The 20,570-nt window shown below is 41.6% G+C and overlaps 1 protein-coding gene across 1 annotated transcript in view; it reads right to left on the minus strand.

Annotated features, from left to right (window-relative positions):
• The window catches only part of rnf31 (ring finger protein 31), a 42,651-nt gene that overhangs the window by 4,687 nt on the left and 17,394 nt on the right, over window positions 1-20,570 (minus strand). The window contains exons 6-22 of the mRNA XM_067604786.1: window positions 20,347-20,554; window positions 14,710-14,893; window positions 14,412-14,545; window positions 13,548-13,720; window positions 12,927-13,160; window positions 12,389-12,574; window positions 12,108-12,275; window positions 11,840-12,025; window positions 10,340-10,546; window positions 10,068-10,241; window positions 7,282-7,380; window positions 7,097-7,186; window positions 6,151-6,265; window positions 3,163-3,275; window positions 2,308-2,418; window positions 1,607-1,655; window positions 699-795 (exon numbers count right to left, since the gene is read on the minus strand). Coding sequence (XP_067460887.1) covers window positions 699-795; window positions 1,607-1,655; window positions 2,308-2,418; window positions 3,163-3,275; window positions 6,151-6,265; window positions 7,097-7,186; window positions 7,282-7,380; window positions 10,068-10,241; window positions 10,340-10,546; window positions 11,840-12,025; window positions 12,108-12,275; window positions 12,389-12,574; window positions 12,927-13,160; window positions 13,548-13,720; window positions 14,412-14,545; window positions 14,710-14,893; window positions 20,347-20,554 — 2,528 coding nt within the window. The remainder of the gene's footprint in view (window positions 1-698; window positions 796-1,606; window positions 1,656-2,307; window positions 2,419-3,162; window positions 3,276-6,150; window positions 6,266-7,096; window positions 7,187-7,281; window positions 7,381-10,067; window positions 10,242-10,339; window positions 10,547-11,839; window positions 12,026-12,107; window positions 12,276-12,388; window positions 12,575-12,926; window positions 13,161-13,547; window positions 13,721-14,411; window positions 14,546-14,709; window positions 14,894-20,346; window positions 20,555-20,570) is intronic.

Consider the following 20,570-nt stretch of genomic DNA (forward strand, 5'->3'; position numbering starts at 1 on the left):
GTGACTGAAAGACCCATACACAGGTGAAAAACAAATGCACCGTGGGGAGTCCTAGTGACTTCGGAGTAGGCTTGGGCGGTATCTATTTCTGCATACCTTCCTGACATTTCACCAGGTATACAGTATATGACGGTATTGGGGTTTAATACTTATGACCCATAGAATAATGAATAGATAGGAAATAAGCACCCTCCTTCCAATGACACTTGTTGCTGCACAACAGTGGGATAAATGGAGATGATGTGCGGGTGATGGTAGCAGACTGGCAGTTGAATATAATCATATGACTAATAAACTGCTTTTGTAGTTGGAAGAAATCATCTCAAGATAAAGTAGGGCTGTCGCAATAACTGCAATATTGCATTATAAGACAAGCCAACCGTGGTGGATGGCAAGCAACCACCACAATCGCACTATCTTCACGTTTTTTCTGTCTTTCATGAGGCTAGGCCCTCTTTGGTTTACACTTCAATGCGTGTGTATTCAATGTTTGGAGGCTCCCCTGGTCCAGTCTGGTGGCTCCGGAGGATCTCGCTTGATGGTATTGAAAATCAAACCTTTGGGATTTCTAAATACCCTAATACCTTGATACCGCCAAAGCCTCTTTCGGGGTCTAAGACACATACTGTAGTGCATAGTGTATAAATGTTTCCTCGGTTAGAGATAAGAGCAAATAACACTGAATAAAGGCATCATACTCGCAGAGGCCAGCATGTCCAGGTTGGGTCTGGGCTCCACAGGCTGAGTCTGGCTGTTGGCCTCCCTCATCCTTCTGCTCTATCACTCCACACAGACCTTACAGTAAGAGACAGATGAAGAAGATGAACAAAGTGAGACAAAGAGAGATGGCTCCAAAGACAACAATCACGTTTTCAGTCCTCAAGAGAGTAGTTCTGTGGATGGCAGACACCACTGTTCGTGAGCAGGACCACAGCTCTGTTTACATACCTTTGCTATTTCTTTCACACATAGTTCTCAGTAAATTACTGGGATAGCTTTTCAGGCACTGCTAGTGATTTTCACTATTCACACATGCAGCTACATTCAGGAACACTTTTTTTTCACATATGCCATTGCAATGCCGGAACAAGTTTGCGAGACAAATCACCCAGAAAAGCATTGGCAAGGCAACAGCAACCGTTGTTGTGGATTCAAACACGGCATCAGTGGGGTCTTGTAATCGGTTTGCTCGCTCCACATAAAAGCGCCTTTCGTCAGACGGATTCATATGTTACTTATTATTATTGTATATGTTACTGTTAATGTTACTGATCCCTGTTCCCATTCACACATGACCCCATGCAGGAAATGTTCCTGAACATTTCAGGGATAGACTGCATGTGGAAAGGGGCTTCTGTAACCTTAGCTCAAGCAGGTAAATACAATTTCCTTTGCTGTAATTCTGAATATAACTAATTACAAAAGCTTCATCTTAATTTATTGTGTACATGAAAAACTTAATAGCAAATATTTTCAACTACACACAAGATAGGTTAGGATTAGAGTTTCCAGTAGTTTGTTTTGCTCATGCTTTCATAATGGGGATTAAAAAATGTATAATATGAGGTCCTCACATGATACATACATGTGTGCAGTCCTGGCCTACCTGTCTGTGTTCCAGGAGGAGGATCAGTATTGAAGGCCACTCCTTTGTTCTGTCAGTCACAGAGAAGAGAGGGACACTAGTACGGCTGCAACTAATGATAATTTTCATTATCCATTAATCTGTCAGTTATTTTCTCGATTAATAAACTAGTTGTTTGGTTTTTAAAATGTCAGAAAATGGTGAAAATGTCAATCACTGTTTCCCAAAGGCCAAGATACAATCTAAAACGTCTTGTTTTGTCCCGACCAACAGTCCACAACCCAAACATATTCAGTTTACTGTCATAGAGGACTAAAAGAAGCTGAAAACAGAGAATTTTTGCATTTCTTAGTCAATTAATTTTCTGTTGATCAACTAATCAATCGAATCATTGCAGCTCTAAGCATTAGTCACTCATGTCACCCAGTTTAAAAAGGGAATTAATCCAAACTGTTCAGTAGTTCATAGTTGAAATCACTGTCAACAGTGAAGTCTGTGGATTATTCAGAGTAACAGGATGCATAGTTTTGAATACTGGAGCACCACAAACTAAATTCCCTTCACCTCTATTGTATTGGGGGTGAAAGCAGAAATCTCAAAGTAGATGTTTTTCACATAGATTACATATGGAATGTATGTATACACACACATTTATCCAGTATGTGTGTGTGTGTGTATGTGTGTGCGTGTGCATGTGTGTGTGTGTGCTTGGGTGTGTGTACCTGCAGTAAAGCTTGGAGTCTGGAAGGTTCCCAGTCTCTCAGATAGAAGAGACAGTCTCTAGGATGGTGGGCATGTAGTCCAGAAACACTGCACTCATCCACAGCACAGGTCTGATAGGGAGACAGAAGAGAGGACTCCTGTCACTTTTTCTGTTCTGTAAAATGTTACTTACTTCTACAGTAACCTTAATCCATTAAGACTGGATGCAACATTTGCATGTGTATCCCTTTAAGACCGGATGCGACATGAACGTGTTTTAGATGGTCCCGGTTTTCAAGACACGTGACCAATGAGATGCACTGTGATTCTGTGAAATACACATGGGGAAGGCAAAAGGCATTGTGGAATTTGTATTTGTTTTTTTTAGCCTCTTTTAGCCTCCATGTGGACTATAAAAAGGTTTCATGAAGCGCAAAGTTGCGCTTCAGACAGTGACAATGGGTGACGACATGAGCGAGGGGAACGACACTGACGCTGACTACAGTAGTTACTTTGAGGACAAAACGACAATGAATCAGAAGATTCAGATCCAGATTATGATGTGACTGCTGACCTGCTAGCCAAGGCTCAGTGGGTGAGAGACATGTTTGGTTGAGCAGGAGAAATAGGTTCCCATTTTTTTGTAACCTGTTTTTTAGGACTCTAATGGTGTCTAGTTAAGAATTTTTCATGTTGCCAAGGTCAACTAATGGCCCATGGGGTTTGTTTGGCGGCCATCTTGAATTGATGTCCATGTGAGTGGCAAAATGCCAATTTTCACAACTCCTGAACCAGACGACATGAAAAGACAAATTAACAGACTTTTTCATAGAATTTTGACCAGCTTTTCATCCAGGGGCATGTAGAAGACTTACAGTGTGGAAAGGGTTGTTGCAGCCACTGCAGAACTGGTAACGACATTGAGAACAGCAGAAATGCATGCAGCCTCCTTTAGACAGCGCATACTGAAAGCGACAGTTAGGACAGGCTGGAGGGAGGAGAGAGGAGTGACAAAGAGAGGGAAAAGAAAGAGAGGAGAGATAGGACATGAATGATGAGATAGAGAAGGAAGTAAAACAGAGTGGAGAGGGACAGCATCAGTATATTAAGGAAATTAATTTAATCTAAAATATAAAGATGCAGACAGTGTGCATGGATTATTTATTCATTGAATGAATGTGGTTTAGCCCTGTGACTCCTATGGGAAGGTCAAATAGGAAGTGAGCTGCCTCACTTGGACTAATGAGAGCGGAGAAGGAGAAGATCATGGGGCTGGTGAAATGACCTTTACATTTTACCTGAGCACCACTTGCCTAGCTTCACCTTCTCTGTGAAAGAGGCACTGTGGAGAAGAGTTAATGATGGCTACTGATGTCATTGAACTATTTAAATATTTTTTAGAAATTTCACAAGAAGCGCAGTAGTGCATAGTGTCAAACTTGGTAGAACAATAGACATAAAAGATTATATGATTTATATAAAATGTGTACAGAAAGCATGTGCAGTGTTCTTGTCTGTTTGCCTTTAGGAAAGTAATAACGATTGAATTCAACTCAAATGACCATCAGAATGATCTGACCTGTGTACAGCACAGAGAATAACCCAGTGGCCTTTTCCTTACTTTATTTTGACACAGGTGGAATCCCTCTCCCTCAGGGGCGGGTGGTGGAAATTTTTAAATTGTTGCTCAAGAAAGCATTAAACATTGTTACTTGTTGAAGCAGTTGTAGACACTGTACAATCCATTATACAATCAGTAACAATTATACAAATGTCCAAATACAAAAACACAAAACAAAAATATATTTATCTTGTATTTTTGGAGAGGAAGTATGTTGTTCAGCCAGTCCTTTCCCTTAAGCCAGCCCTTTCTTTAAAGATTGCAAACACAAACTAGACAGCTTTATACCTCTCCAGAAGCAAAGTTAAGAACAGTCACGTCCCTAAATGGACACTTCCACAAGCTGCTACACCTTCTTACAAACAAGTATGGTCACAGGATACCCTCCTAACCTAACCCTAACCTAATGGTCAGTTAATAACTTCAAACAAAAATCCTTCAAATTTAGCTCATCTAGGTACCTCAGGATCCACACAGTCTCTAAAACAATAGGCTGAAAGCAAATATAACTCTAGCTAACTAGCTAGTGCTACAATGGTACATTTCTTGGCTTAAAGGCAGTGGAATAGTCTGACTGGAAAAGTCTAACTAAAGCACATGACAACACACACGCTATACACATATATCAACATACAACATTATTATTAATATTAATTAACATTTTAGAGTTTGTGTGTGTGTATGTGATTATGTATGTGTCCACATGTTGGTGTGGATTGTTCTGGTAAATGTCTGTGAGTGTCTGTATGTCACTGGGGTATGACATGTGCCGCAAGTTCTCCTTGTTGTTGATGGTGATGACTTGCAAGCTGTCTGGTGTTCTTATGCTGGTTTGCCAAGTATTCAGTTCTTGGGTCTGTTATTCAAGTCATGAAAATCAGTTCACTGTGGGATTCAAGTTGCCAGTTCGTCTGTGTGTGACAGGCTCTTAGAGGTGAATTATGATAGCCAATGGTGGGGTTGTTCATCCATGTGGTACTATTAATTCACACTGGGATGTGAATTGGTTTTCCATCTTGCTGGCTCATGTAGCTTGAAGGATCAAAGGTGGGTTGGTTCAGAGGTCTGGTTTAGTGACGATGCAGATGTCACTAAACCAGACCACTGGGTGGGGGTGTTCCTTATCTGATCCTTTTGGTTTGCAGGATGTTGTTTAGATGGTCTGGTTAGTGAGGTGTTTGGAACTCTCACTTATGTGTTATTGGCCAGCATTCCCAGAGGGTCGACGAAAGAGCTGGTCTGTTGCTTGAGGCTTGTACTATCTGCCTTCGAAACATGCAGTGACTTTACCCTACACTTCATAGAACAAAATAATCCAAACAGATTAACAAACTTTGTACTCCTCTCCTTCATGGTGGCAAACCTGCCAACCACTTTGTCTTTGTCAATGTTTATGTCCCACTCAACACACAACAAAGTGAGGTTAGATGGTCTGGCCTCATCCATGCATGAACTCAAATAGCTCTTAATGAGCCTTAGATGGCTGAAACTTTGTCTTGCGAGTTTCATTCACCCCAAACATAATAAGACACAAATATCTTATATTTTGGCTAAAGTTTTCTGCAAAATTAGTCATAAACTTTGAATTGCTGCTTCTGCAGTCTTCACTTCCTGTGGAGTCAATGAGCGGAAATACAGACAGCATCACTCTGCCATGACAACCCACCTTGTGGTCGGAGGGGGGATTACATCCATAGTGATAGGAACTACCATAGAGAATGAATAGAAAAAGTTAAGAGAGTTAAGCTCTACTATTTCTGCTATGCTTCCCAGTCACATGCTACGTCCCCAGTGGGGCCCCTAGTGTGGGCCCTGGGGTGGTAACTCCCTCCCCCTCGTGGTTGCTCCACATGCTCTCCCAGCAGGACTTTGGTTTAATGCACTCTAAAATGCCTGATGTAAGCACTAAATATCTGTGCCTGCAGCTTAGTCACATTGAGAAAAATGGCAGAGGTGTGATTTAACCAAATACTTTTTCATAGAGGAAGAACAGTATTTTACAGACATATTTGAAAGATGACTGACTTAAAAAAAGTTCAGTTTGGAGAAAGTGTAGTTGTGGTGGCCTGCTGCCTCAGGACTTTACCAGTTGTTGTGATTATGCTTAACTAGATAAAAGTGTGGGCTGGAGGAAATACTGCTGCTAAAGAATAACACTATAGAAATATGTGTGTATGTATTTGTGTGTATGTGTTTGTGTGTGTGCGTGTGTGTGTGTGTGTGTGTGTGTGTGCATGCTCACTGATGCCATTGTCTCGGAGGTATCCAGCCAGGCCCTGTCTCTGATACTCTGGATCATTCTCTCTCTTCCATGACTGGTACTGCTCACAGGACAGACCTGCATGCTGAGACTCCCACTGCACACAGACAATAGAGAAACATACTGTACATATTATATACTCCATGTTGCAGGGGTAACCATGTGACCTTTCTCTGATGAAATGAATGCTCTAAAGGGGCACTGCGCTGATTTTACACATAATTACATTACACTTCAGCAGTTAAACCCTGATTATCATAGTGCATTACACTTCATCACTAATGACAAACTTCATACTCATCATTGTTCTCTGTGTCACAAGGTTGGATGGATTTCCTTACTGACAAGAAGAAATAATCATGTCATGATATTTATCTATTAAGCTCTACTACTGAAGCGTCCAAACTGCCTCACATCTCTTCTCTCATTTAAATCTAGTAACTACATCACATGATCCTGTAACTACTTAACATTAGATATCCCTTATGTACGCACTAATGTTGGCAGAACTGGTTTCAGGTACTATGCACCTTTCAAATGGGATGAACTACAAACTGACCTCAAACTAGAGTCTTTCATTCCTTTTGGAGATTTTAAAGCTTTATTATCTGATGTTTTTTATGACTCTTTTAACTGTTTTTATGAATTCCTTGTAGATTGTGTAGTTGTCTTGTTTCTGATTGCTGATTGTGTGCCTGTCTTATGAATGTTTCTTGTTCTCAGGTATCTCTTGAAAAAATATATTAGGAGCAAGGTTAAATTAAATATACTGTTTGTTTTTAAGAATTATTAGTCAAAGCAGAGTATTCTTATATGCCTTAAAACATTACTGGAGGGGATCTTTAATGGGTAAGAGCTGAGAAAAGAAGGTTAAAAATGTACACAACAGGAAGAGAGGAAGGAAAAACAACAGAGACAAAATACTTACAGGCTTTTTACACTGAGCACAGAAACTGTTGCGACACTGAAAACAGGTGACTTTTAGCTGGTCTCCATCATAGATGAAGCCATATGAACACTGAGGAGAGGAGACGAGAGGAGAGGTCATTTTAGATGTTGAAGTTGATGAATATTCTTCACCATAGTTATTGTTGAGTGACTCAGTGTGCTCACATGACAGCACCAGAGGAACTTGGGGTCCTTGATAAGGGCCTGCTCTGTCAGCTTCTTATGGAAGAGCTCATAGACTTCTGGCTCCAGACATTCTCGAAGCTGAAACATGAAAACCTGTGAAAACCATGTATCTCCAAAATATCAACTTTTCACAAGAGAAGAAAAACAGTTAAAATCTGTTAAAAGCTTTGTGACAATGCATTTTCAGTGCTCATATGCCACCAATAATTTGAAAGCTGTACTATGAGATTTTCACAAAGGTGCTATGACAAATTAGCTAACTCGTTTGGTGTAGAAAATCAAAGTCACTATGTGAAGCGAATTCTGACTTCGGCACCATCTAGTAGTCTACACTAAACCATCTAATTTTCAATGTGTTTCAATGTGAAAATGACTTGTATCCACACAGTGTTTCCAGGTTGTTTTCGTAGAGATCTCTGCCCACAGCCAAACACCTGAACAAAAGGAAACAGCTAAATCTCTTGCCACACAACCCACAACCCCCACTGGGCAGGCTTATAAAATAGTTTTGTTTCCTCTGCACAGACTGACACAACCAGCTGGAGTTTTAAGATTTACACATTCTGGGGGCTGTTTTTGAAACACTCAGTTTTTGGGGGAGAAAAACAGAGCCGTGATCTGGAAGGAGGCCTGAAACAGAGAAAAAACTGTGTTTTTTTTATTTTAACTGGTTTAATATGGACATACTCTGAAATGAATGGACTAACAGTAGCACAAAGACTGCACCAGATTTCACTGGGATTGATTCATTTTTCTATACACAAAAAAGTATGCCATTAGAATAAAAAGAAAGGTGCCATAATCACACATTACATCTGTATTCACCTCTAGGAATCAATAAAGTGTTGTCTTACCTTAGATAAAGCATAAAATTCTACAAAGGCTACTATACAGTGGTCTTCATTACAAACTTACCAACATGCCTATTATTGCTCAACAAACCTCTCATCTAAAAACTGAGGATAAAATCAACAAAAATAAAAAATACATTTTAAAGTTCAGCTGAAGCTAATATAAGGCATTATCAGTCTGAGTTAGACAGGTGGACAAATCTCTCATTTGAAATAACCAAAACTGCTCAAACTTTAGCAGAAAACTGTGTCCATGTAGTACTGATATATCATTATAAGGAGCAGACTGAGAAAAACAAAAAATCTGCAACAATATTCTAATTTGAACATGACACAACAATGATGTGAAAAAAATAAAAGTAGTCATAGGGCCCTATTTATAGGGCCAGCACTCCCAGTGTTTGATATTTTCCTGAACATGAAATTGACTTTGTGCTGAGAACAGACATCTCAAAACCACTTTCTGGTGCAACATCCATCTGCCAAAACTTTGATTTTTATCAACAAGAGCAAAGTAAATACTTGCAGCAAATGCACAACAATAACAGATTCAAGCCTAGAATGTAAATAAACTATTTTAATAAACACTCTCCAACCAGTTGATGTATCTAAATCAGCATAAAACATTATGTTTAATGTGGTTAAAGCAGGAACATTATGAAAGTCGTCTGTATTGATCTATGAATTAATATGGGTGGTTCTTATCGAATCTGTTGTCCAGAGCTTATGAGAAGGACGATGCACAGTCATTAACTGTGTTCACCTTCATTAATTCACATGCAAATGACAACTGTCCTTTTAGCAAAAGTAGCATTTCATGTTTTATTCTGGAAATGTACAGTGCAAATGCTGTTCATGTCATGCCACTCCACCTCTTGGCACCTCCAGACAGCAATATGATTTCCTGAAGAAGCATCTTTTCATTTCACTGTGATTGGCTCAGCTGTTTCAGAACTAAATGGCAAGTGATGTGATTGGCTGACAGTATATTAAATAATCACCACACCTCGTGATCTATATTCACCTCGAGCCCTTTTACACTTTGTGCTGCTACATGTACATGAACCAAAATAGCAGGTGCACATGGAGATGCCATCATAGTCAGTGCACTCGAGACCTACCACACTGTGCTGGTCATTGCACTTGCTTGATTAAAATAGGGCCCATAATGTTTATGGATTATATCATAAAGGGTTTAAGTCTATAGAATATATTTCCACAGAGTACAGACATGAATGGAAACCAACAGGTGATTGGAAGGAACAACATACTCAAATCTTAAATTAAAAAAAAATAAAATTAATTCAGTGTTATTACAAAGTGGGTCTTATTTTGTAGTTTTGTCCATTCTTTCTATTAGCAATACTATCATTGTACTCACCAAGTTAATAGCTGAGATCTGGGAACACAATGACATTACTTAAAAGAAATCCAACAGGTCAACAAACAGGTGTAGTCAGATGATCAGAAACAAACCAGGTTATCCAAACTTATTTGAAAATGAAGGTGGAAAATGGAGGTGAACAGTAAAATGATTATGCAACCTGTCCATTGTAAATATACACCACAGTTTACAGACCAACTTGCTGCTTCAACTTTGACCCACTGTACTTACAGTAGTGCAGTTTTCCTGTGCAATGAGGAATTATTAGCAACAGTTGTTCAGGTGCACTTACTTTCATTTTCATGTCCAAATAAAGCAGTAAGTGAAATATCTGAATGAACCGTTTGTTGTTCGTTTCCAACTGTCTGTGTTCCCATAATAAGATGTAAGAAAATAATCCAAAATGATCCTCTAATTTATGATATTCTTTGGTAAAATGGCTAAAACATACACTGGTGGTCCTTTATTGGCATGAAATAATCGTCAATCCATAACTGTCCAAATTTGTTATTCCTCCTCTGCCCTCCTACCTGGATGTCCAGGGTGGAGAAGTAGCTGTTGAGGTGTTCAGGATCATTGATGTCAGGCTCCCAGCAGACTGGACACACCATGTCTCTGATGTGTTTGTCCCTTACAGCGATGGTGAAGTGCTGCTGGAAACAACCACAACACACTGAACACTGGCAGGATGTCAGAGACTGCATCTGAGAGAAAAGTCAGTGAGAGGAAGTTAGAATGAACTGTAAAAACTCCACACTGACAAATAAGCTCCCACTCCTACAAATAGTCAGTCTCTCAATACCTTACTATGGGGGAAGACAGAGAGGCAGATGGGACATTCTTTAGCCAGCACTCTCTTGATGAACTCCCTGTCATGAGACTCGCGTACAGCCTGTACTACGTCCTCCAGGGAGTAGGGGGCACTGTGCTCCAGAAGCAATGACAGTGCCAGCTCACAGCGGCCCCAGCTAGGGAGATCATACACCGCTAGTAACCTCCGACATATACGCTGGAAAGAAAAAAAGAACTAAGTAGAAGAATACAAGAAAGATGGACCTCAGCCTAACTCATGCTCTAAAGATGGATTAACTATATTTTTGGCTATCTGAGGGCAGTGGAACAAGCTGCAAAATTCTGACATATACCTTATAATTAACAGTTGTCTATCTGGACATCCAACAGACATGGAGAAACATTAGCGTACACGTGGAGTCCTGTTTCTGTCTGCCTGGTGAATTTAAATCCAGTTTTCATTCTTTTAGCTCTGGTTTGGTCTCCACCAACTCCTGAGGAAAATATCTGGTTCTTTAGCTGCTAATTGCTCCACTATGTTCACCAGCTACAGTGTTTCTCCTATAATAGTACTATAATAGTACTATAATAGTACAGGCCTGGCAGGCCGCGAGGCCAACGAAAACCCTGCCAGGCCAAAACTTTTTTTCTAAATGTCAAAAATAACGCCAAATACCCATTCATTTGGAAATCAATAGCATTTGGGAGCCTCTGAGCAGCGCTGTTTCGAAATGTGAGTCAACGTCTGTGTCGTTGCCTGGGAAACCCCTGGTAGCGTAGCTCCTTTTAAGGAATAGGGTAGTACGTAAGCGAGTGAGCAGTTAAGTGAGAGAGCAAGCAGCAGAAAAGTGACGGTGAATGCGAGCAGAACAGAGGAAAAGGTTAGCAGTAAGTTGTCTGGCAATAAATGTACGGTACAGACTACAGTGTGTCAATTAATAAATGCTACAGCTTCAAGACCAAGAAAAGACACATCTGTTGTTTCCCCAACTGCTGGAAAAGTGAAGGAGTTAGCCCTGAAGTTAGCAACAACAACGCTAAACAGAGAAATACAGAACAGAGAAATGTGTGGCTGCTAACCATGGTCCTTTAAACTAGACTTGCACTGTGGATTTTCCAAGAAACAGTTCTAACATTCATTTTTGATATCAGGAAGAATGGTGTGTTTCTGTTACCATGGAAGTTTTAGATTGACACACATTCTTACTATAGAAAACAGTTAATTTTCACCCCAACAAGCACTTTTTGTTGTTATTGTTGTTTATGATTTTTTGTCAACTCAGCTGAATTCACTCAATTAGATTGAAAGTCTAAACAAAAATGTCACTGGGACTGTCATTTACCATATGAGCCTTCTTGGCCTTAATGTGAAGAAATCTTGCATTATTATGACCTTAAGAGCATGGATGAACTACTAAAGAGAGTTTATGAATTTCAAAATGCCAAACTGATAACAGAATTAAGATATCCTGTGACTGGACCCAGGCCTGTTTCCCATGTCTGGTCTCACCTGTTTGTCAGGGTGATGGATGTCAACAGGAGGCTCTGGCTTGTCACTCCAAATGTGCTCGTGGAAGGGCTCCAGAAGGGGGCGCTGCAAGAGGGCCAGGGCCCCTCTCACCTCACCACCACTCTGTCTCAAAACCTCATGACAGTGAGCCTCGTCATTGAAGCCCAGAGACCACAGCTCCTTTACCTGAGAAGAAAAAATAAAAAGAGGAAGGCTGCAGTGACATTATTGTACATCTCTACAAATGTTATCAAGAAATCGTTGTCACCTTGGCGAGTCTGTCTCTCAGAGCTTGTCTGGCAGATCTCTCAGTGTCGCCCCCTGCTGTCAGCCAGGCCTGCTTGGCCTCTGCTCTGGACAGTTGGATCACCCTTTCTGTTTCTGCAGGGTCCACCTCTTTCCCAGAATCCTCAGCAGAGCTGTCACATGACCTGTTCTGTGTTCCATCAAGGACATAAAACATCACAGACAGTGACAGTGAGAAGAACATTAAAGGCATGATTAAACAGACTTTGATGAATGTGTTTGACAGAAGCTGACAGTACTGACTGTGTGCTCTGCTGCGGTCTTGTCAGATATAGACTGAAGGGAGGATGTTGCCACAAACATTCTGATGTGGTCTAACAGCAGAGGCAGCTCTGTCTTTAACCACTTGCAGGGTAGGATGTTGCTGTCTCCAGCTACCCTCATGCTTGTGTACACCTCTTCTGGACCGACTCCTTTCTTCTCCCCATCCTGACACAGACAGAAAGGACAGATACTGTACACTAGAATACAGACACTATATTACTACTACTTCAATTCTGGTTTATTTCAACCTGATGTATTTCCCATAAATGTGTCCACTGTGGCTCTAAGGGGCATGCTAACTTTGCAATCACCAGCTCTGTTATAGAGGTTCAGGGAAATAAGAACTTGCTCAAAATGACGTATATCAGGGCAAGCTGCTGAGCCTCCTACATCTTTCCAAATAAACATGATTTCTACATCAATCATTTCAAACGCTTGTCTGAGTCTGAAGTAAACTGGAATTATCCTTTGATGTAGTCTTGATCAAAGGACGGTCACAGGTAATAATATGACTTGCCCTAATCAGTTGAATCAGCTTCAGCCCCTCCTCCTTCATCAGCCTCTGCCTCCAGGAGTTCAGGTCTTCAGGGGTAGGCTCTTTGGGTTTGATAGGCAGGGCAGGGACCCGTCTGACAGGGGAGGGAGGGCGGAGCTTGACAGGCAGAGGTGCGGGCTCTGGACGAGCCAGGTCACACATATCACACACAATAGCAGGAGAGTAGTTCAGATAGGTACAGAACTGACAGACCCACTGTGGAGAAGGACAGAGAGAAAAGAGAGTCACAAATGACACAAATGATTTGTGTTAACTGTACAATTGGAGCTTTGATTAAACTTATTCACATCTAAGTCTCCATCAAACTGGAAAAAACTTGTTTAGTCTGGCAGGATAGTCTTAAAGCATATAGGAAGGCCCTATGTCATGCAAGAGCCGCCTATTACTCATCATTAATTGTGGAGAATAAAAATAGCTAGGTTTCTTTTCAGCACTTTGATCCATGTATTCCTATAGCTCTCAGTAGTGAGTTCATTATCACTTCAATTCAGTAATCATTACCGGCTGAATAAATAAAAAGAAAACGAAAATCTCTCACTCACTCTCACACTCACAGTCACACACACTCACAAAATGACTAACCTGGCTGTCAGGGTCACCAGGCATACCCAGAACAGGTGCTGGTGGTCTTGGTGGTGTGATGGGAGGGTGTGAAGGGGTAACCGGAGGTCGTGTTGCCAAACGAGGTCTTTCACACACCTCACACAAAATACTGCTGGCTGCATTCAGCATAGTACAGCTCTTACACTGCCACTCTAAGACGAAAACATTAACACACACACACACACACACACACACACACACACACACAAAATTGTCAGTTCATTCTCTTCACATTATTCAGGTACTATTCATGTCCTCAATTTTATGTAAAAGTATTTGTTCCAAAAGCACTTAATGTCAAGTGACAATGAAAGGGTTCAAGATTATGTAAATAAAAAAGCTTGTATTAAAATCACGGCCTTTGCTTTTACCTTTCTTTTTTCTATTTAAAGTCACTGTTAATGAACCTCAACAATCCAGCAGGTGTTTCACAATAATTGCCTTACAAGAGAGTGAAGGAATTAAGCCTTCTAGAAGTCTCCAACTTGGCCTGAGCCCAAAGGGGTCTAAGGGGACCATTTTTACATAGAGTACACACTGATGGTTGTGCCTGTATTTGAGCGTGAGACAATAACACTGAAGTATTACTTTAACAACTTAAGTTAGAAACAACATTGAAATGATGATCATACACTAAATACAATGAGAACATAATGAATTGAACGTTGGTAGGCCTAACAACTTTCTCCATAATGACAACAGGTGAGTGAAGGGTAGATGCCATAGATTTATATATTTAATTGGTTTTATCTCAGTTTCTGTATTGTAGAGGAAACTGGAAAGTAGTAGAATGAAGGAGATGGGATACTGGAGCTGTAGGTTGCACCAACAGATAGAACAGACCAGTGATGGTGGCAGGCTGAGATTCATCTGCTGTAGAGCTGACTGATTCCAAACGAGGGTGCTCACAGTCCTCACACAGCACATCCTGGATAAAGTTGACTTTAGTGCAGTGAGGGCAATGCCAGGCAGAAGAACTGAAACGGGGGAAAAGGAGCTGTTGAATCAATTTGTGTAGACAGAATATAAATCCATACATTATGATTTTGTTCACATACTTTTCAGTCATACGAGCAGTCAGCTTTAACACTTTGTATATTGTGTATCCCCAATTTATATTGCCAAAGCTATTGATCCTGACCTGTGACTGTTCCTGTTTTTGGATATTGATGACGACCTTGATGATGATGATGTGACAGCAGTTCGGCGGTGGCTGGCCCTCTCGGGGTAGGAGTGGTACAGTCTGTCACATTCTGAACACAGCCCTTGGTGGCAAGTGAAGCAGTGGACAGATATACGGAATATTCCACAGATAGTGCAGTTCTCTGAAACGGAGAGCAACACACAGTCAGTATTTTCTGCTATAAATTGTACCAGTGCACAAAAACTATAGTATACATGTAATACCCTCTGTCGTCAGATCAAGAGAGGATTCGGCTTAGGAGGTCATTGTGTTGCTTCTGGACCCGGTGGATATCATGTGACAACATGTTTTTTTTCCTGGCATCAGCCTTTGGATTTATTCATCTCTTTCCAAAAGGAACTTGTGAGGCATTGGTCGTGGATTTAATTCAAGGATAAGGAAGTTACTGAACCCTACTCAATGGGGTTCCAGTAGACTCTGGTCACATGGACTCACTCGTTTGAGGTCAAGTGTACATGCTACATACACTTTCACCTATTGTACACACATATTTTGTTGGCCCAATCATTTTGTTTATTATATGCAAACCTGTTTGTTAGTATTAATGGCAGCATTTAAAATGTAGTTTTCACACAAGACGACAACAACAACAACAACAGAGTCATCCAATTGTTCCTCCCAACTATGTCAAAACTACTTTAGAAAAAAAGAACAAGATGGTAGGCTTCAAATCGTGGAATGGCCAGCACAGTCATTGAGCTGGTTTGGGATGAACTGGACAGAAGCGTGAAAGCAAAGAAATCTGCAAGTGCAACACATTTGTGGGAACTTGATGTCCTGCAGCACATGGTATGGCCCCCACAGAGCCCTGATCGCAACATCATGGAGTTAGTTTGGAATTACATGAAGACACAGAAGCAGCTGCCTAAGGCTGCATTCACACCAAATCAGGCAGTGCAGCGTTCAGCCGCAGGGTCGAGTGTGTGGGTTTGTGGGCGTGTTTATTTGTGCTCTACAATGTAACCGCTGTGAAACAATCAGGAAATAATGTTTGATCTGATTCACTGGCTTTCTTGCTACCAGCGCTTCCTCTCTTCATTCACTCTCTAGCTCGCATGACCACAGCTGCTCGCTCTCTCTCTCTCTCTCTCTCTCTCTCTCTCCCTTTTTCTCTCGTCTTTTTTAAAATGACCATCACTACATTATACAAATGTAAGTTACACATGTGTTTTTTTAGCACTAAGCACCACTATACTGTTGTCGGACATAAGCCATCAATATGTTTATTGGGTTAATTTAGCAATCTGTAATGATTTGGTAGCACGTACGCTAACGCGAATGCTAATGTTTGCTAATGCTAATGTGCAATCATCATTTCTGGTAAGTGCACAACAGCCATCTTTGATTTGAGACAACACTACACTGTCGAAATTTGCAGTATACAGTGTACTACACGGAAGTGTATGAACGGAAGTATGTGATTTGAAACACAGCTCTGGTTTGGGGGTCTCTGGGGCCCTATGTCTTAAGAATGTGCAACTCCATATATGTGACATGCATGAGGTGGACGCGTGATCAGATCATGTAACATCTCATGGCCTTATGCCAATTGGTTGAAAGTGTTTAAAATAATATATACTGACCAAACACAGATCATTTCTTTGTTCTTTCAGAAACTATAAAATATTAGGTTTGCTTTTTGTTTGGTAAGACAAACTGATGCAAATCTTTGTTTGTCTGTCTCCATATTGTACAATAACAAATTTTAATCTTCAACCCAGCAGTGTTTAGTGTATTATTTCACATGTGTGTTTAGTGTTTTTAGACAATTAACACAACATCAAGGAAGGCTGGATAAATTTTATTTTGCTAACTTTAGGCCTCTTTTATCTGGCCTCCAGTTAAACTGAACTTTTTCTTTTTGGTCTCTGATCTGCTGTGATAGTGATTGAGCTGTGGCTTTGTGGCTCTCCTCCTCCCGCTGCTGGAAAGCTGCACCTTTGTTCTCTTTGGTATGTATACGTGAGTTTGCATTACTTTTAATTCAGGTGTAGTTCACAGTTGGTAATTTTGGTGTTTTGCGTATCATGCAGGTATTTTTGAAGCCAGACTGTTGGGAGGCCCTTTCTGTACCCTCCCACCCCCCAATTCCCTGAGCAACTGCTGTCCTGTCTTTAAAGCTCTACATCAGCTGTTTTGTCTCTGCTGTTTTGCCACTACATCCGCTGTTTTGTCTCTATGTCTCTATGCCTCTACTACGCAGGCGTCATATGTATTAACTGGTTTTACTACTATAGGTTTTTTTTTGTGTATTTTGTTCAGTCGGGAGTGAACTGAGCTGCCCATGCAGGACATTAGGAATGCTACTGGTTTCACTGTCATAATATAAGTAGTGTATGTTTTTGTTTTTTTTCTTTTTTTCCTTGAAGTTTATTTGAATTGGTGGAACAATACATATGATCCTATTTATTGTTTAGTTATAATAGTTCCCTTTCAGTTTGTTAGTAGTTTAGTTAAGTTTTTTTTTCCTTCCTGTATTTCGTTGTTTTGTATTATTATTATTATTATTATTATTGTTATTATTATTGTTATTGTTTTTTCCCCTTTTTTTGTTTGTTTGTGTTTGTAGCTGTAGATTTCCCTTGTTTGCTGTGTTTTTAGTTACAGTTGATCACTGTGGGGCATTTACATGTAGTGTGGTATTACTGGTTGCAGCACTATTTTGTGTTTTAAAGTTTAAAGTCAGCTCCTGACTGCCATTTAAAAAAATCTTTTTAATAAAATTGCTATTATCAGAGTCATGTCTCAGTCTAGTGTTTTCGAGACTGTGTGACTGTGTTTCTTTTTTTTTCCTTGGTCGAAGAGTGGTTACACCCCACTCTTACCATATTTTTTTTTTTTTTTTTTTTGGTGCACCATTATTGTATCTCCCTTTGATAGGCAGTCAGATCATGTGTTTGTGTGTTGTTTATGTATATGCACTAGTAGAGACAGAACAGCAGTATTTGTTTCAGGGACAAAACCAACCATCAACTTCAGGACTCCATTTTGCAAAGCTTTTGGTGCAGCTTGCCCTCTGTTGCTATGGAGGAGGAAGTGCAGTAGCTCAGAGACCTGATGCAGCAGCTTCAGGCAGATAAGGAGCGGCTACTTCAGGAAAGGGCTGCTTCCCAGGCTGTACTGTCTGTGCGGCAGCCACTGCTGTGTCCCCGCCCTGCCCTTCTTGTCACTTCACACATGACAGAATTAGGTGAGTTAAAGGAACTCTTTATGTGTCAGCAGGAACAGCTCAACCAGCTCACCCAGACGGTGGCCTCCTTGCAGCGATCCTTTGATTTGTTGAAGGTCCCAGCAGCCAGGGTGATGGGTGGAGTCACTATTCCATGCGTGGTGGACACTCACCGAGAGCTTCTTTTTAGGGCAGTTTGCACCACTGGGCCATGAACGCCCCCGGTCCTGTCATTGGCGATGGTCTTGCCATTGGTCTTGCAATCCCGTACACTGGAGCTGGATGTGGCAGTGTGTGGTAAGGTGATCCCTCATTTTGGGATCCTAGTAGTGAAAGACCCTCTTGGCGCTGTACCCTCTCTCCCTGGAATCTTGGGGATGAATGTCATCTGCCAATGCTACAAAGAGCTCTTTGGGGCACATGGCCTTTCTCTTTTTGACTTGCCTTCAATTAAGCAGGCCCCAAGCCCAGTCACTGAGACCCTGCAGCAGTGCCACCAGTCTGCTGCTCAGCGCCTGAGAAACCCAATTGGTACTGTCAGGGTTCAAGGTACATAGGCAGCGTGCATACCCGGCGGGGTATTGAAGTTGGTGGCTAGCACTTGCTCTGAACAATTTTCTGGTCACGCTGCATTCTTTGAGCCCTCAGAGTCTGGCCTGCCCTGCTTCCCCATGTCTTGTCCAGGTCATCCAAGGTATTGTCTACATTCTGGTGGTCAATGTGGGGATGACTGAAGATCTCCTCTACCCACGTGCCGGCCTTAAGTAGTGCCCAGGTCATCATCCTCCCCACAGGAGTCACTGAAGTGAGGACTACCATGGTGACTGTTTCCTCACAGGTGGCCAGTGGTTCAGTGCAGGGTGGGATGGAGGCAGTGGACTTGTATGTGTTGGCAGAACAAGAGCAGATGGAGGTTCAGTCCTTACTGCAAAAAGAAGCTTGGTCTTGTCCATGTCTTATCCATGATGGTGACTTGGGTTGTACAAACCTCATCTCACATGACATCCTTCTGCTTGACAATGTTCCAGTTCATCAGAGGTATAGGTGCATCCCCCTATCTGAGTACTGTTGAAGAAATTCATTCAAGTCTTTGTTCAAAGTTTGCTCTAGTGTTGGTGGTTTTCATGGATCAAGGGGTTGTTCCCAGACATCACTTGATTATCAAGTCTTTACCTAAATGTGTATTCCTTCCTCAGTACCAGGAGGTGAAGGCCCACATCTATCAGCTTCTTGAGGCTCAGGTGACTAAGAGTGGTAGTCCCTATGCCTCCTCCATTGTCTTGGTCAGAAAAAACGACGAGGAGCCTATGCATAGAGATGCACCGATTGATCATATTTTTCCACATATAGCCGGACTATGGTTCACATTGTGCACACAGCAGCAGCTGCGGCACAGTGTAGCCACACACACAACATGCATGTTGTGTACACCGCACAGACAACGTAGCGACACACATACAATATACATATTGCGCACACAGCTACAGACAGTGCAGCCACACACACACGTCGCACACACACTTGTATTGAAGAGAGCCTTGATGCCCTTTCTGGGGCCCGCTGGTTTTCCACTATGGATCACCATGTTAGAGCCCTCCTAGAATGGGTTAGAGAAAGTCCTTGTGATGACAGACATGTTCAGCAAATATACTGTGGCTGTCCCTACTCAGGATCAGTGAGCCTCTACCGTGGCACAGGTCTTGTCAACGGTTTTTCAGGTTTGGTGTTCCAAGCTGCATTCACTTGGACCAAGGTTGGGGCTTTGAGAGTTCCTTAATCCACTAGCTTCGTTGCCTGTTAAAGGAAGTGAAGTCTCATACTATTCCGTAACACCCCGCAGGCAACAGACAATGCGAGCAGTTCAATAGGACTCTCAACGTCCTACTCACATTGTCACTATTGCAGAAACAGGACTGGACTTCCTGTTTTCCACAGATGCTTTTCTGCTATAACACCACACCTCATCAGGGCACTGGCGAGTCGCCTTTCTTTTTAATGTTCGGCTGGGAACCTCAGCTTCCTGTAGACTTCCTTCTGGGTCGGGTCTGGGACCCTGTACCAGGGGAAGTTCAGGACTGAGTGGTCGAGCACCACCACACTACTACTAATACAACATAGTAGCAGCACATTGTACATTGTATTAACACCCAATACAACACAGCATTGAAATGCTCCAACCTATAGACATTTGTTGAATATGGGACTAAGAAACACATGAGAACTATGTTTCTGATTCTAACATAGTCATGATGTTTCAGTGTGTTGAACCAAAACTGCTCGATTAGCTGGGGCATATTGTGTAATTGTCTGTGTATTATACAGTGATTGTTTCAACAGTATGTAGTCTGTCGATAAATGGACACAAACACAAATAAATGTAGTGAAGCTGTGGTTTCTCTCCTCACCTGGGTGTTTGTTTGAGGATGTGAAAAAGACTTGAATGGACCTGAGGCTTTGGTGGTTGGAGGACAGGGAGCGGCCATGGCTACTCTCCCTGGCAGATTGATGGTGGAGTGGGAAAGCTAGAGACTTGGTCTGACTGTCTGAATGACATGAAGTAGAGGAGATAGAGGACGCGTGGTAGACCACAGCATCTGTGTTCAGACCCACATCCTAAAAGGAGAGAAGA

The sequence above is a fragment of the Thunnus thynnus genome, chromosome 12 (genome assembly GCF_963924715.1).
Source record: "Thunnus thynnus chromosome 12, fThuThy2.1, whole genome shotgun sequence".
Classification (NCBI taxonomy): Eukaryota; Metazoa; Chordata; class Actinopteri; order Scombriformes; family Scombridae; genus Thunnus; species Thunnus thynnus.